Source organism: Pseudoliparis swirei, chromosome 18, assembly GCF_029220125.1.
Source record: "Pseudoliparis swirei isolate HS2019 ecotype Mariana Trench chromosome 18, NWPU_hadal_v1, whole genome shotgun sequence".
NCBI classification, from domain to species: Eukaryota; Metazoa; Chordata; class Actinopteri; order Perciformes; family Liparidae; genus Pseudoliparis; species Pseudoliparis swirei.
The window spans coordinates 6,267,625-6,283,519 of NC_079405.1; the positions used below are offsets into that span (position 1 = coordinate 6,267,625).

The 15,895-nt window shown below is 44.0% G+C and overlaps 2 protein-coding genes across 11 annotated transcripts in view; one reads left to right on the forward strand and one right to left on the reverse strand.

Annotated features, from left to right (window-relative positions):
- Positions 1-1,440: 1,440 nt before the first annotated feature.
- Positions 1,441-11,107, forward strand: LOC130208107 (T-complex protein 11-like protein 1). 3 transcript variants are annotated; one of them, XM_056437043.1, is made up of 10 exons: positions 1,441-2,329; positions 3,257-3,371; positions 3,594-3,723; positions 3,824-3,944; positions 4,691-4,911; positions 5,867-6,003; positions 7,047-7,216; positions 8,177-8,358; positions 9,114-9,286; positions 9,855-11,107. In XM_056437043.1, the coding sequence occupies exons 2-10, from the start codon at positions 3,293-3,295 to the stop codon at positions 10,085-10,087; spliced, it is 1,446 nt and encodes a 481-aa protein (XP_056293018.1). In that variant the 5' UTR covers positions 1,441-2,329; positions 3,257-3,292; the 3' UTR covers positions 10,088-11,107. The 3 variants fall into 3 exon arrangements, with proteins under 3 accessions (XP_056293018.1, XP_056293016.1, XP_056293017.1); XM_056437041.1 differs by having other exon boundaries at positions 1,443-2,329; positions 5,867-6,060; XM_056437042.1 differs by having other exon boundaries at positions 1,443-2,329; positions 3,630-3,723; positions 5,867-6,060.
- Positions 11,108-11,403: 296 nt separating this feature from the next.
- The window catches only part of anks1ab (ankyrin repeat and sterile alpha motif domain containing 1Ab), a 40,577-nt gene continuing 36,085 nt past the window's right edge, over positions 11,404-15,895 (reverse strand). For 4 of the 8 annotated variants that reach the window (XM_056437037.1, XM_056437032.1, XM_056437034.1 and 1 more), the window contains 2 exons: positions 15,699-15,799; positions 11,404-11,958 (listed from right to left, as the gene is read on the reverse strand). In XM_056437037.1, coding sequence (XP_056293012.1) covers positions 11,874-11,958; positions 15,699-15,799 — 186 coding nt within the window. In that variant the 3' untranslated portion in view covers positions 11,404-11,873. Of the gene's footprint in view, positions 11,959-14,781; positions 15,800-15,895 lie in introns of those variants that run through there. The other 4 variants (XM_056437035.1, XM_056437038.1, XM_056437033.1 and 1 more) reach the window with 2 other exon arrangements.

The window sequence follows — 15,895 nt, forward strand, 5'->3', positions numbered from 1 at the left end:
AGCTCAGTGTACGCAAAGCAAGAGATCGGATGAAGACGTACATGGCAGAGAGTGAGCGTGGGCCTCTCATTGAAGAGCTGAAGAAAGGTAAGGATGACATAATGAACATGCATTTTGAGAGTCGAGATCACGACGAGTTGATACTCGTGAATCGGTTACCACGGAAAGTGTCAGTATTGCCTCTAGTAGAGTCTCGGTGACCTTCAGGTCCAGCTTCCTCTTATTTTCTCTCATGCCGACTGTCGGTTCCTGCCAGGGCCGGAGTGGGGCCACTTTTCAGCCCGGGAATCTCAGGCTCAAGACCAGCCCACTTTTTTCATTTGTAGGCTATAGTGGAAATTGGATAAATGAAGCAACAGTTCAGCTCTTACTATCCTGTAGTTCTTTTATTAATACCATGGTCCAACAAATAATGTAACGGTTAAATACAACAATAATAATCCACTTAAGATGAGAAGTTAACAAAAAATATGCACAACATTAAAAAAGGCAGAAGGGCGTAGCAGGGGTGTCAGACTCAGATTAGGCAGTAGGCCAGATTTGTTGGAGTGAGACCTCATGGGGGCCGTCATGGTCATGGTCATTATCATTTTTCTGCATGAGTATTATATAGTGGTGAACTGGTGATTTACTCCTTTACTACACCCACTTCTGAGCAAACAATGCATATTGGTTCATCAAGTACTGTCATATACTGCTCTTTCTTAGAATATATAACTTTTGTCTTATCTGCTGCTCCGAAGCTACAAAGAAAAATTAAGAGTGATATTACTGCATACTTCAATATCAATATCAATAGTATATATCAATATCTGCATAATATTTGCAAAGTCTATGGATCGCCATATTTTGGGTGATATAAAAAGGCTAATATTTTAATTCAATTTAATATTTTGCTTGGGAATAGGTTGACAACGCTACAATGATATTAATCAAGGCTACAACGTTAGCCGAATAGTTATGTTGCTAATCATTAGGCCTTTGTCTCTCTTTACCAGTTGTCACTTGTGTTTGTCCTCTTGAAAATAAATCTGTAAGCTTGGCACATTTGGCAGCATCCTCCTCCAATGCCTTTGTTTTTCAACCTGGCTTTTTCAGCCCCTCCTGCCCTCTTCCTCCCGTCCATCCTCCCTGACGCGTATCGTTGCGGTCCGGCCGGCCCAGCTATCCGTAGCTGAGAAAACGTTTTGGAAAAGACGGCTAAGGACCGAACCAACTCTATTTTGGAGGGGTGAAGTTCTCCTCTCCCAAATTGAGTTGGTTGAGTTCCATAATGGACTGAACCAACTCTATTATTTGGGAGGGGTGAATTTCCTCGCATGGAACAACCCATGCAGAGGCTGCGGTGTCAGAATGCGGAACGTGTGTAGCCCACTTTAAGAGAAGATGGACTAACCTGACAAATGTCAACAAATAAAATTCTCGACCGGCCCAGAAGTGAAGCGGCCCACCGGGAACTCTCCCGATTACCCACCCCGGGCCTGGTTCCTGCACGCTCTCTTCGTCTGGTGAAGAAAGTGTTGGTTTCCTCTTCACTCTTCTTCTCGGATTGGAGAGCAGTTATTTGTCAGGGAGCTTTTACTTTCTATGAGGGCTTTTTTTGGCCTTCATTCCCCAGTCATGACTGCCTCTCCAGAAGCTGACCGTTGTCACTTCTGACCTCTGCTGAGGGCTAGAGCACCTCTAGTCTTGGTCTGCTTTGCAAAAGTCTTTTTTCAACTTCTAGTGTTTATAATTTCCTCACACTGATACCGTTAGAGCAAGTGATTCACACTGCTGCATAACTCATGTGCCTTTTCACGGAAATGGAAAAAAAGTTACAACATGGGGAAATCACAATGACTCCATTTATAATACAAACACACACCGAGCGCTTTCTATTCTGTTTTCCACTGAACAAATGCAGGACCAGGTACAAACTGAGGAGGACAATACAAGTCTCGTTTTAAAAGGCAGCGGAGACACGCGGCGGACACGCCCACTGATTAGACTTGAGAACGGACCAAACCAAACGAGGCCGTTGTCCTTTTCTGTATTTTATATTCAAAATAAATAAAAGATCAACAAATGAATGTATTCATATGCGTATTTACACCACCATACAATTATACAAACAGGTTTGGAGTATGTGTTCAAAAGATATCAATGGTTCTAATTGTTTAACTACCCCTATATTTCTTTTCAGAGTGGTTCAGCCCAGGTTCAAACTTTGTTGTTTCAGCATCTGTGTGAGATTTTTAGACGGTAGAAACGGGGGGTGGCGTTTCAGCTTGCAACTTCCCAATTTTCATAAATATCATTTCATAAATAACCGAAATACCAATCACAGGTAAGTTTGTCTCTAAAATGTGATTTATTGTCTTCAGTGTCAGTTTATGCTCGTTTATTTAACGACTCTTGCTTTTCTTTCAGTGTGTCGTTTGATGAACCTTTATTTTAATGTATTTACAGTGGTGGATAAAGTACTCTGATCCTTTATTTCAGTAATAGTACAGAAATAGTATCAAAATAATGTTCCCAACGTTTAAAAAAGTTAAAAAGTACTATTTTCAGTTTTGTTATTGTTGTATACTATTATATTATTCTTGCATCACTAATTATAATGTTGGAGATTGGCAGTGTGAAGCCAATATAGATACAGCACTTTGTTTACTACTAATATTATTGCATTCTGTTTAAGTTTCCAATAAATGTAGTGGAGTAAGAAGGTATATATAACTTATAAAATGTGGTGTTGTCACAGTTTCAGCTCCACACCCTCCTCACTCCCCGTCGTCAGTCTAACTCTCTTCACCTGTTCACACACCTGTTGTCACAATTCAGCTCGTCACTCTGTGGTTCGGTCACTCCCACCTCGTCAGTCTGACTTCCTTCAACTGTTCACACACCTGTCTCTGATCACTAATCAAATCCCTATATAGTCTCCTGCCTCACACACACACAGACACACCTGGCCAGATTGTTCTTCCTTTTCTATGCCAGACTCTCAGCACTTGTTTCTAGACGGATTTCCTGTCGCCGACCCTGCCTGTCCCTGGTTAACCCGCGAGTCCGACTCCCCGTGAACCTACCAGCCCGTCGTCCTGTTGATACTCTGTCGTCAGATTACTTGTTATATTTGAACTACAGTCCACTAAAACCCACAGATACTCCGTTTAGTCTTATGTGACAAAGAAATGCAGAAAATCTTGAAAATAACTGAAACTATATACAAAAATAGTTGACTATTTTTCTGTTGTTTCATCCACTATTATAGTTACCAGGCTCTTTAACTGTCGAGGCTTTTGCTGAAATGCCGAATCAAAGAGACGAGGCGGCGGATGATTCCCCCCCGGACCGCCCCTGTCTGGAGAAACTGGACTCTCCCACAGGTATAATGCTTTATGACGGCTGTTATTGGGTTGGGGCACTATTAGTTATTAAATTACCAGCACCATGGCAGCCTTAAGTATCTGACTGTGTGTGTGTGTGTGTGTGTGTGTGTGTGTGTGTGTGTGTGTGTGTGTGTGTGTGTGTGTGTGTGTGTGTGTGTGTGTGTGTGTGTGTGTGTGTGTGTGTGTGTGTGTGTGTGTGTGTGTCCTGACTGGTGTCAGGGAGCCCACCCACCGCCTCATTATCCGGACTGATAGAGCTGGAAACTTGTGTTTCCAACCTGAACCTCGCACACGAGATCGTGTTGAACCGAGACTTCTGCTTCAAACCCAGGAGGCCTCCGACCGACAGGCAAGGAAAAACGCACCCAAAGTGTCCGTGGGTATCTTTATATCCGACATTAATGAAGTCTCTTCTGAGCCGTTTGTTTGTTTGTTTGTTTCCCCTGTAGTCTGGAGGGCAGAGTGACGGCGATCGTTCACCGGGCGTTTTGGGACAGTCTTCAGCAGCAGCTGAGCAGCGATCCCCCGAACTACTGCCACGCCGTCACCCTGCTGCAGGAAGTCAAGACTGTGAGTGTGCACGGCGTCCAATCCTAGGTGGGAGGAGCCTCCACAGCGACCTTTGACCCCGCTCATCCTCATTTGCTTTGACGATCAAATCGGAGGCCGCCGTGCGGACGGATGGCGACATAAACGCGCGTCTCATGGGAGCTCTCTGCTGCAACAATACACTGAATCTGTTTGTTATTGATAAATATATTCCCACTGATTAGATAACGACTTGGTACTTTCAGTGATAATAATCTTCATTATTGAAGGAATACTTTTAGTTTATACACTTGTTTCCTTTCAGGCAGAGTTGAGGGTTGACGCCACCCATTTCTATTTCTTGGTATCAATCTTCTCAAATGTATTAACCCCAAATGTCAAGCTACTCCTTCAATCTATCAATTACAGTATTTTTATTTATATATTTGATTAACACGTGACCATGTGCAATATTAAATATAAATGTGACCCTTTGATGTTTTGTGCCAGAGTTGGCTTGAAGCTATGTTCTGTTTTGTGATTTGAAAGCGATATCGGCGTACTTCGGAGACTCGCCGTGATCAATTATTTGACGAGAACCCTTAAATACCAGAATTAAATAATTGTAATCAAGCTGAAGTTCATACTCAGCGGGACATTTTACAGAAGACAGATCTACTCGTCAGCATTCCCATCTCACAGCGACACAATTTCTAAACAACCTCACATGCATCTTTGTTGTTGGATTACTGCATCCTGGATTTATTCAGATCTTATTTCTCTTTTAGATCCTCCGGTCTCTGCTGCTGCCCAGTCACGTCAGACTGAGAGCTCAGCTGGACGAGGTGCTGGACATGGAGCTGATCCAGCAGCAGGTGGATCACGGGGCTCTGGACCTCCACCGACTGGCCGGATACGTCACCGACACCATGGCATCCTTATGTGCACCTGTACGGGACCCTGAGGTCCGGGCCCTGAGGGGCCTCGGGGACCCCGTGGAGCTCCTGAGGTGAGGGACAAAAACCGACACATCTTGTTCACATCTCAATGTCATTTGGAGCCACCAGAATGCAGCTCGTTAAATATATATATTAATATATATATAATTATTTTATATAATTTTTATATATTATATATATATATATACAAATATAAGAATATATATATATATAAAAACATATAAAACATTGTGAAAATTAAAACCATTGGCAAGAAAACATCTCTCGTATCGTCCAATCAAAAGCTTTCAACATGTAAACAGGAAGTTACTGGAGCTGTTCCCTTAAAGCCTCCTCCCATTTAAGCCACCTCCCCTTATAGCCACCTCCCCTTAAAGCCTCCTCACTTAAAGCCTCCTCCCCTTATAGCCGCCTCCCCTCAAAGCCTCCTCCCTTATAGCCGCCTCCCCTCAAAGCCTCCTCCCTTAAAGCCACCTCCCCTTAAAGCCTCCTCCCCTCAAAGCCTCCTCCCTTAAAGCCACCTCCCCTTAAAGCCACCTCCCCTTATAGCCACCTCCCCTCAAAGCCTCCTCCCTTATAGCCACCTCCCCTCAATGCCTCCTCCCTTAAAGCCGCCTCCCTTAAAGCCTCCTCCCTTAAAGCCTCCTCCCTTAAAGCCTCCTCCCTTAAAGCTGCCTCCCTTAAAGCTGCCTCCCTTAAACCCGCCTCCCCTTATAGCCACCTCCCCTTAAAGCCTCCTCACTTAAAGCCTCCTCCCCTTATAGCCGCCTCCCCTTAAAGCCTCCTCCCTTAAAGCCGCCTCCCCTCAAAGCCACCTCCCTTAAAGCCACCTCCCCTTAAAGCCTCCTTTCCTTAAAGCCGCCTCCCCATATAGCCTCCACCCCTCAAAGCCGCCTCCCCTTAAAGCCTCCTCCCCTTATAGCCACCTCCCCTCAATGCCTCCTCCCCTCAATGCCTCCTCCCTTAAAGCCTCCTCCCCTTAAAGCCGCCTCCCCTTTCCCTCAGGGAGATCTTCCGCGTCTTGGTCCTGATGAAGACCGACATGGTGAACTTCACCCTCCAGAGCCTGAGGCCTCACCTGCTGCAGCAGGCCGTGCAGTACGAGAGGGTCAAGTTCCAGCAGATCCTGGACCAGCAGCCGGGTGAGGAAGAGTGTTTAAGTCTTCATCCTGCTGCTGTGCGACTGATGGACGGTGAAGGTGACTGTCACTTTTTAAACGTATTCTGTTCAATTACACAGCTTGTGCCCCTCCGTCTCTCTGAAGCAGCGCCCTGCTATTTCATTTCCATCTTCTCGTAGATTAAGTGACGAGCTCGAGGGCCGACCCTTGACCTCCGGCTCAGATATTCTGTCCAGGTACAGCTGGATAATCAGAGTAACCTCCACAATACATCTTTTGAGCCAGTTAATTACTGTGCTGAATACATGTTTTCTCTTGTTCCAGCAATGTCTTAATTGTTATGGAAAGACGGGGCAATTGTTTTCCTCGTTGTTTGCTGAAACAAACGTGTTGCACATTTAATATAACTGTTTTTATTCCACTGCCTAAACCAGGGGTGTCAAACTCATCTTCACTGTGGGCCACATCAGCATCACGGCCGCCCTTAAACAGTTGTAACTGAACATATAAACGTGTAAACCACTCCCCGACATAGTGTCAAATGACTCTCTTTGCATTTGATTATTGTTTTTTTGAGTGTAGAAATATTGTACATCAGAAAATGTCTCTAAAATTATAACATGCATCCATTTCATTTGAAACCTTCAGAATAAAAGCGTATGATATTTTTTCTTGAAAGAAAAGGTGATCAAACGTCTTTAAAGTCGTCAGGGGCCACATAACATGACGTGGCGGGCCAAATTCGGCCCGTGGGCCTTGTGTTTGACACCTGTGGCTTAAGCGGACATTTAAAAGTTTACATTTATAGTTCCTGGCCACGCACTTCAAACTAATCAGGGTTCGCATTTCACTGCTAATTGGCGAGGACCCTTTGGTTTAAATCCAATAAACAGACAATACATAGGCCGACAGACCCGGAACCTTTAAAACACAGGTGGCAAACACAAGGCCCGCGGGCCGAATTCGGCCCGCCATGTTATGTGGCCCCTTGATCTGCGAATACTTGTGGAGATTTTACACATTGCAGCTTTTAAATAAAAATACAAAAACATTTTTCTCTTCAGCCTCTCTGGACCACACCGCCGCTTGGCTTCAGGTCGCGGTGGCGGAAGAGGCGGCGGCGGCCGGAGCTCGGTCCGAGTCCTCCTGTCCCGACGTCAGCGCCACCGCCGTCCTGGACCGGGCCTTCATGCGTCTGCTGCGCTGGGACCCGCAAGACCGGAAATACCCCGAGGTCAGCAATATGACATCACCCTGCACTTTGCAATTCAGATTGAGGGATATTTTATTGATCGGCAGGAAATATTTAGTCCCCTCACGCACTCCTACACCTCCCCCCCCCCGTTAAGGCATGTGACGGCCCATTAGGGCTCCAGTCCGATGAGCTCAGACACTCTTTCAACTTCACCCATGAGGTTTCAAATGGGCTAATTTGAACTGATTTTAACCTCCAGGTTACTTCACACTATTCATTATATAAAAAGTAGTATTTTCTTCATAAAATTAAGCATCATTTGCAGGTGTTTCGGTCAACTTCAACGGAGTGTTTACATAACATCCATTTCTTTAAAGGAAGAATTTCACGTGTATATTTCATACTTTTTTTCTATTTTATCCATTAAGTGATTTTTACATTTCTTTTAGTAAACAATTCCATATATATATGTATATATTACGTTTTAGCGAATTACCCATTTCTTTAAGAATTTCACTATATTTATTACTTTTATCTATTTTATCCATCTTAATATGGTTAAGTGATTCATTAATTTCTTTTAGTAAACATTTCAATATATATTATATATATATATAATTATGTTTGAACAAATTATCCATTTCTTTTAGCCATCATTATAATAATAATAATACATTTCATTTGGATGTATTCATGTGGATTCATTTTTAATTTAATCTCTTGGGCTACTTTTTAGCTATTGAAGCAAGTAATCTAATACTATTAGCTAATTGATTTAAACGTTCTGCTCCCTCATATCATATTTATCATATTCAACATTTCTTTTAATGAAATTGTATCTACCTACAAACCCCATCTAAAGTTGTTCACTTTTTCCAGTGACACGTTTTACATCCAAAGGAATGTCGCGCTCTGTCCTGTAGCTGTCGCCTCCTATTTTAGCTTCAAATCCCTCCGTGATTAACCGTTTTGACACGCGACCCTGAACTCCACACGCAGACCGTGCTGTTGGACCGAGACCGCCTGGATGCTCTGGGCCGGCGGCTCCAGATGCTGGTCCTGGAGGCGTCGGTGCTGCTCCTGACCCGCGCTCAGTGCGGGGACGCCGTCTTCTCCCTTCCGGGGTTTGTAGGTAGACTCAGGCGCTCCGTCAGCGCCCTGCTGGAGGGCAGTCACACCAGGTGAGAGGAGGATCTGGTGATGCTTGTACTGACTGTCATGGGGGAACAGGTACTGTATGAGAGGGAACCCGATGGAGGTGACAGTGACAACTAACCCGTCACAACGGATCCGGCTAATCTCATTACCTTCGCATTGAAAATGCGGAAGGTTATGTTTTGATCGCTGTGTATTTATTTATTTATTTGTATGCGTGTTACTCGCATAACTCAAAAAGTATTAAACCGAATCGCATGAAATTTGGTGGGATGATTGGTTATTATCCGGGGACCATATGATTAGATTTTGGGATCGATCGGGTCAAAGGTCGATGTCAAGGTCATGGAAAGGTCAAAATCTTCTTTTTACCATAGCACGGTCAATTTGTATCCAATTGGCATTCAACTAATGCCAAAATGTTCATAATTCAATGCCCAATCTTGTGATATGCGACGGTATGCGCTCTACCGAGTGCCCGTTCTAGTTCTTTCTGAAGAGATGTGGAACAGCAGCGTGTGATACCCCAGGCCTGCTAACACACTGCAGCACAGGCTACTCCTCACCTCTTAATCACCTTTATTAAAATGTAGTTTTATTTATTCCAAACCAGAGAGGCCGTGATGTTATTAAAGACCCTTATTTATCGACTCCCAAGCGTCCCAGGACTCGTTGCTCATCGCTCCTGTTAAAAGGATGAACTCACAGGCCCGTGACCCAGCACACGTCTAATGAAGCCCACTGGTAATGAAGTCTTAATGCTGTGTTCCCGGCGCCGCAGGGAAGCCGACCTGAAGGAGGCGCTGCCGGGGCTCGGGGAGACGGCGCTGCAGCTGCTGACTGAAGCCGCGAGCGAGCGGGGGGGAGCGGCGCCGCCTCGGGAGAGCCGGAGTCTGCTGAGCGGACAGATATCTGAGCTGTGGAAGCACGACCACCCGGTCCGCACACTCGTAGGTCAGGATGAGCACAAGCGGGCGGCATCGAGGACACGTTGACGCACTAATGCGGTGGGGGAGGAGTGGTTAAAATCCACGTATAAGTTTATATGTAGTGAAAGCTGGAATTAAGTTGTATTTCTTGTGTGGTATAGAAAATTAGGGATGCACCATTTTCATTGGATAAGAGAAACCCGGCCATTTTTCATTACTGGTTAATACGTCCATTATTCCAGTTTACGTGTGACATCATCACACAGATAATGTTTTATTTTTGGTTATTCATGAAAAAAAGAAAAAAGGAGCTTATCTTTTCACGAGCAGAACCAGAGGAATATTTTTGGGGCATTTTTGGCTTGAAGAAAAAAAAATACTTATTCAAAAATAGTCAGAATAATGCGGTGTATGGTAGTATATTTTAATCTGTAGGAGAGAACATGCGTTAAAATGTCATTGAGTTTGGGTCATCACATGTCCACGGGGGTGTTTTTTTTTTTTTTCAAACTTGGATGTGTGCTGCCGCAGAGAGCCGACTTCTCTCCTTCTCTCCCCCTCCTCCCCCTCATCCCTCCCTCCATCGAACACAGGCGAGAGAGCGCGGGGCTTCCTCCGGGCCACGCTGCAAGGCGGCCTCGCTAAAGGGAGTCCAGAGCCGCCCGCCGCCCTCGGGCCGCTGGGCGCCGAGCTGGCCGAGCTGGGGGCGGCCTTCGGGCGAATCGTCCACTTCAACCGAAGCGTCTTTGGTCCGTTCTACGCGCCCGTCCTCCGGAAACTGCTGTTCCCACCGGGAGAGGCCGAGACCGGCGAGGACCCGCGGTAGGCCGACCCAGACGACCTCCGGTGGCCTCAACATAAGATGCCATTTTCCATTTGAATGCGTCGGCTACAATGTAAATACAGCGAACGGGGAATGTTCAAGGGAAAAAAGACATTTAAAAAAATGGTATATATTATATATTTTTTTTAGGTGTTGAAGAAGAAAAAAGAAATTGCATTGGTGTGTCTTCACCTCACATTCGAGAGCACAAAACATCATGAAAACAGATTGTGGGACACAAAATGAGTTTTACAGAGACTCACAACAAGAGGCCGATTATGATCATGAAATGTTTTTGAAAAGATAAATTAACTGAAAAAAACCTTTGTTGGTTTTCTGTTCACTTCATCTCAAGATAAACACCCTCAGGAAAAGTACCAACGATTATGTTAAGTTTGTAAATAATACTTATTAGTTTTAATAAGTAGCTGGTTTCTCTTATCTTCATGTTTATATTTGTTCATGTTTAATTTACCAAAGACAGTGCAATTTTTCCGAATTCAGTTTTTTTCTTTTTCATCTTTTAATTATAAACCAAATATATTCTCAGTGTTTCCCCACAGTTCAGATTAGTGGGACGTGGCGTACTAAACAGGTGCTCGTTTGTAAATGAATATCTGATTAATACATTTTCCATTTTTCACTCCACTAAAAAATTAAAATTCTGCTAAGCGCCACAGTTCACCGTGACACATTTGAATCAGTATTCTGGGGAAATTATTACCGTCTACACTTGTAACATAAGTTAGTTATTATACGTGTATCCAGTAAACAGCGAAACACAAACGACAGAATGGGACGGATTACTCTCTTAGTGGCACGACTCAGCGAGAATACTTTCATAAGGTACGTGAATGAAAACATCAATGGTTACCATAAATATATATTTTTTTACATTTTTCTTTTAAATGGTCTTGAACATCATAAAAAAGTTGTTTTCATAAAACAAGTTAAACATGTGAAACCACTTGTGCGGCCATCTCACCAAAGTTGATTTGTAATATAATAAATGATACACACATCTCTTGTGTATATATATTATTATTTTTATATATATATGTATATATTTATATATATATAAATATATACATATTTTTTAATATATATATACAGTATGTATTTATATAAATATGTATATATATATACATTAGTTGCACCATCCAATAATCTCCATAGCAGGGAAACACTGATATTGTATAATATAGTTCTCATCTTGTCATATTCTTCACTTTAAAGTTGAAACCGCTGGTGTAATATATCCGTTTTATTTTTTTGACCATAAAACGAAAATCAATGCTGACGACAGACGTGAAAGGGACTCTTTTGTCATTGTATTATTTAATTTGTCATTAATATAATATTGCTTTTCAAATCTTTAGACAGTATCACATATTCATAGACAACCCCGAGCTCCGTCCACAAACATGGGCAAGGCATTGTATGCTGGTAGTTTTAGTTTTTTTTCTTTTTTTACTCTACACTGTTACATATCTGTTTTACCCTTTAATAACTTTTTAGACCTGAATCAATAGAAATGTTCATTACCGGTCGACAGTGCTCTCCACAACACAGTACCTACAGGGCACGGTCAGACAGTCACATGGGGGTCAGGACATGTGACCCCTCGTTCTGACCGCTCTCTCACACACAGTCCTGTTTAGCCAACGGGTCACCTTTCGTCAGTGTGTCGGGGTTTCATATGAGGGGCAGTGGAGGAGCAGCGGGATGTACAGAGTGAGATCTAAATCCTTCTCTCTCTCTCTACACCTCTTTTCCACTGCTCTGCCCACTACATCTCAACACACACACACTCACATCGGCCGCTCCCCTTCAACTCACAGCTTGGTGTCCGGAAACTTGAACGCCGGGGTGAGCTACACAAGGAAAACACCAATGTTAAAATAAAAAAAAGAAACAACTGGTCCATGCACAGCCAAGTCATGCCACCAAAACTTGCTTTAACCCTTGTGTTGCCTTCGGGTCATTTTGACCCGATTAAATATTTAACCCTCCCCCCGCCTTTGGGTCATTTTGACCCGATTCAATGTTTCACCCTCCTGTTACCTTTATATTTACTAACATATTTTACCCTTTGGGTTCAATTTGACGCCAGCAATTAAAACCTCCAGAAAATTATTAGAATTAATATTGTTTTCCAAGTTTAAGTGTGAGGCACTTTATGTTTGTTTGTTGACTACCGAAAGAACACCGACATTAAACATTGAATGGGGTCAAATTAACCCGAAGGCGGCAGGAGGGTTAAATAGCTGCCGCTCATGAAAGTGTAATGCTTTTTTCTTCTTCTCCTCACTATAGTATGCGTTCCATACTGGAGCAGGATTGTCTTGGCGACGCACAAAATGGAAGAACACACGTGACGAAGATGATGGGAGGCGTGGCGACGTGGGGGGGGTGGGGTGAGGGATGAGTCGCTGTGGTGGCGTGTGAGCGAGGAGAGGAGGGAACATAAAGAGAAAAGCAAATGGCAGATGGGCGAGAAGAGACGAGACGTCGCTACAGCACGTACACAGACGGCTCAGGCCAAGTGCATCAAAGGGTACAGAAAACACACACACAGAAACGCACACTGCCAACATGCATCGTCGGTGGAAGCTACCAGTCGGGAACAAAGTGGCACCGACACGCCACGGTACCACGGTACCACTCACAAGCCAGTTCAGCTTCAACAGGCGGTCTCCAGACTGGAGAGGAGCTCAACACCACACACACACACACACACACACACAGACATACACAAACTCCCACGAGGACAAGACGAAAACAAGGCATACGAGCACGCAGGGCAGGTGGCGGTGCACACGGCACCGACAGAAACGCATCGACTCCACGACGAGCATCTTGTGAGTCACAGTGCAGGAAGGAAATTATTCGTGAAAATAAATAAATCCGTGTCACGGTCTCAGCGTAACAAATCCACTCGCATCAGCGCGACACTTGAGATTTGTCTCTTTTAATTAAATAAAATCTCATCGCGCCGACGTTGTTTTTTTCGGGTGACATACTTTGCGCCGTAATTAATTCTAAAATTGGTGTGAAACGGCTTGTATACCTCCCCGTGTAATCGTGATAATAAGACGCTATGTTGGGAGATGTGCGCCACATTGTGCTCCGGGCTCTTTGATATACAGGACTGTCTCAGAAAATTAGAATATTGTGATAAAGTTCTTTTATTTTAATGCATAAAAAAAAAAAAAAAAATGTCATGCATTCTGGATTCATTACAAATCAACTGAAATTTTTATTCAAATCCTATCTCATAAAATTTTAATATTTCCTCAGACAAAGTAAAAAAGATTTATAACAGCTGAGTGTTTGTCAATTAGACAATTCAAGTGATTTGTTTAATACCCTACTAGTATACTTTTTCATGATATTCTAATATTTAGAGATAGGATATTTGAGTTTTCTTAAACTGTAAGCATAATCATTTGTAATGAATCCAGAATGCATGACATTTTTTTTTTTTTTGCATTATTACAGAAAATAAAGAACTCATCACAAATTATATACGAGTTGCGTGAAATCACGTCGAGGATCCAATGTCGGTATACTCGGTTATGTTTGGTGAGATCATCTTTCCTTGGGTGTTGGGTGTCAGCGCTTCGTGATCCCTTCTTTAATCGCCCTTTCCAAAAAAGGGTTTGCATCGGCCTATCAAAAGAGTATCACAAAATACACGATTTGCATTGAAGAAAAGAAAAGAAACGGTATTAAAGGGAAAAAAGTGCCACGTTTTAACAGCGTTAATCTTCTTCTTTTTTAAATGGACGAGTAGAAGACGTGGATTCGCGGTCTCTCGGTGCTACGGCGAACGCTCAGAGAGCTGCAGACGGGGGGCGCTAGAGAGGCCAGAGCCCCAACTCGACCATCGGAAGAACGACATCATCGATTCATCATCGTCAGTCGGTTCGACACACCCGGGAATCGGAAGTGTTGTCTTGTGTCTTCTTTTAGAAGCAGAGGGGCGGACTTAGGGGGTGGGGAGGGGTGCAGTTGTTGGTTGGTTGGTGGTGGTATTCAAAGGAGGTGGGGACTTTAGTTGATTATAGATAACCATAACGACGTAAAGCTGTTGTCCTCGGGAAAGTGTAGGAAACGTATCCTCCTGTGTGTGTGTTCGCGGGTCGAGTTCTTGTTTGAGTTCAGACGTCGGCGATTTGATTTCACGACCAATCCTTTAGCGTCGTTATGGATATTCTACAAATGAGTAGAAAAAAAGAAGAAGAAGAAGAAGACGAGGTTGTTTGCTGCACGTTGCCGTTTCGTGTCTCTCTGATTGAATTGTCCGTCTGGCGTCCCGCGCTAGCAACGCTTCTCCACACAGCGCCTCACAGTGGCAGACGCCTGGTAAGACAGGACATGCTGAAGATGGAGAAATTAAAAAAAAATCTGTTTATAACCGTCTTGAGGCAAAACAACCAGAACCATTCAGAAACTCTCAAATGAAAAGTGATGTTGAAAAAAAAAAAATCATTTCAGAAGAAAACTTTCGATCGGAGCGATATAAAAAAGGGGAAAAGTTCAACTTTTTCGGGGAAACCGTTGATTAGTTTTCTCGTCAAGAGTTAAGACAGTTAGACAATATTGAACCCAGTTAACCAGAGTTAACCAGTGAGTACTGGTTAACTTGAGCCAACTGGCTGATGGAATAAATAAATAAAAACCCACGACAAAGCTCACGAAATAACATGTTTTATCTCATTTGTTAAATACGTATTTTTACGTTTTACGAGAGGGCTGGATTATTACCTGGTCAGGAGGTGTGGAGAGAAGATTTTAGTTTAAGCTTTGACCAGAGCCAGACTCGCGGTTCCCCCGTTTCTTTATGCTAAGCTAAGTTAGCCTGCTAAGCTAAGTTAGCATGCTGCTTCACATGACGGGACATTATTCTCATCTAATTACGAATGAATAAGCTCCTTTCTCAAAAAGTTTAACTTCTCCTCTAGTTGAACACATTGACCTTTTTAATTATACACTCATGTCTGCAATAATTTACTCAATATTAATATTATAACATTTTGAAAAAAAGTTAATGCTAATTTGGAATTTAGAAACACGTAAAAATTAAAAAGTAAAATAAATGCTTGTTTTGCCTGCAGAGAATCAATAATTTAAAAAAAATGGCCTGACAGAAAAATAATAATAAAGATGCAACCTCTGGTAGATATCCGGGGATTCGGAGGCGGATGCAAGTTGACGAGGAGGAGGAGCATGAGGAGGAAGAGGCAGTTTGGTTGAGAGAGCAGGGCCGCTGTAAAAATGAGATCAGTCCACGATCATCCGTTCCAGGGCTCCGCCAGATGCTGCAGCAGCAACAGGTGAGTCGGGGGGGGGGGGGGGGGAGGCACGGGAGAGCCGCAGGAGTGTTTGTCATGGCGGGTGAAGAGGTCGGCGTGGGTCGCTGGGCAGGAGGGCAAAGGAGGGTGCAGGAGTCGGCCGCCCTGAGGGATGCTAAACCATCACAGTGAGAAGGCACGGGGCTCGCATGTATAAGTGTGTGTGAGAAAGAGATCAATAAAGAATCGGATGCAGAGGGGAGAGGAGTACAAGGGGGTGCTGAGGGGCCCGGCCTCAGAATATGGTGGTCTCGTACTTGGTGCTGACGGGCCGCCTGTGGGGGTCCCGCTGCTGGTCCAAGAGCCAGGTGGTGCTGCCCAGAGACTGCATGTCTGCGTCCATCTCCAGGGGGTCCATCTGCCGGGGGGGGGGGGGGGGGAGGAGAGGAGGAGGAGGAGGGCGTGAGACGGGGAGCGGCCCGGGGGCGGAGGCCACTGCGCCGCGCGGACGAGT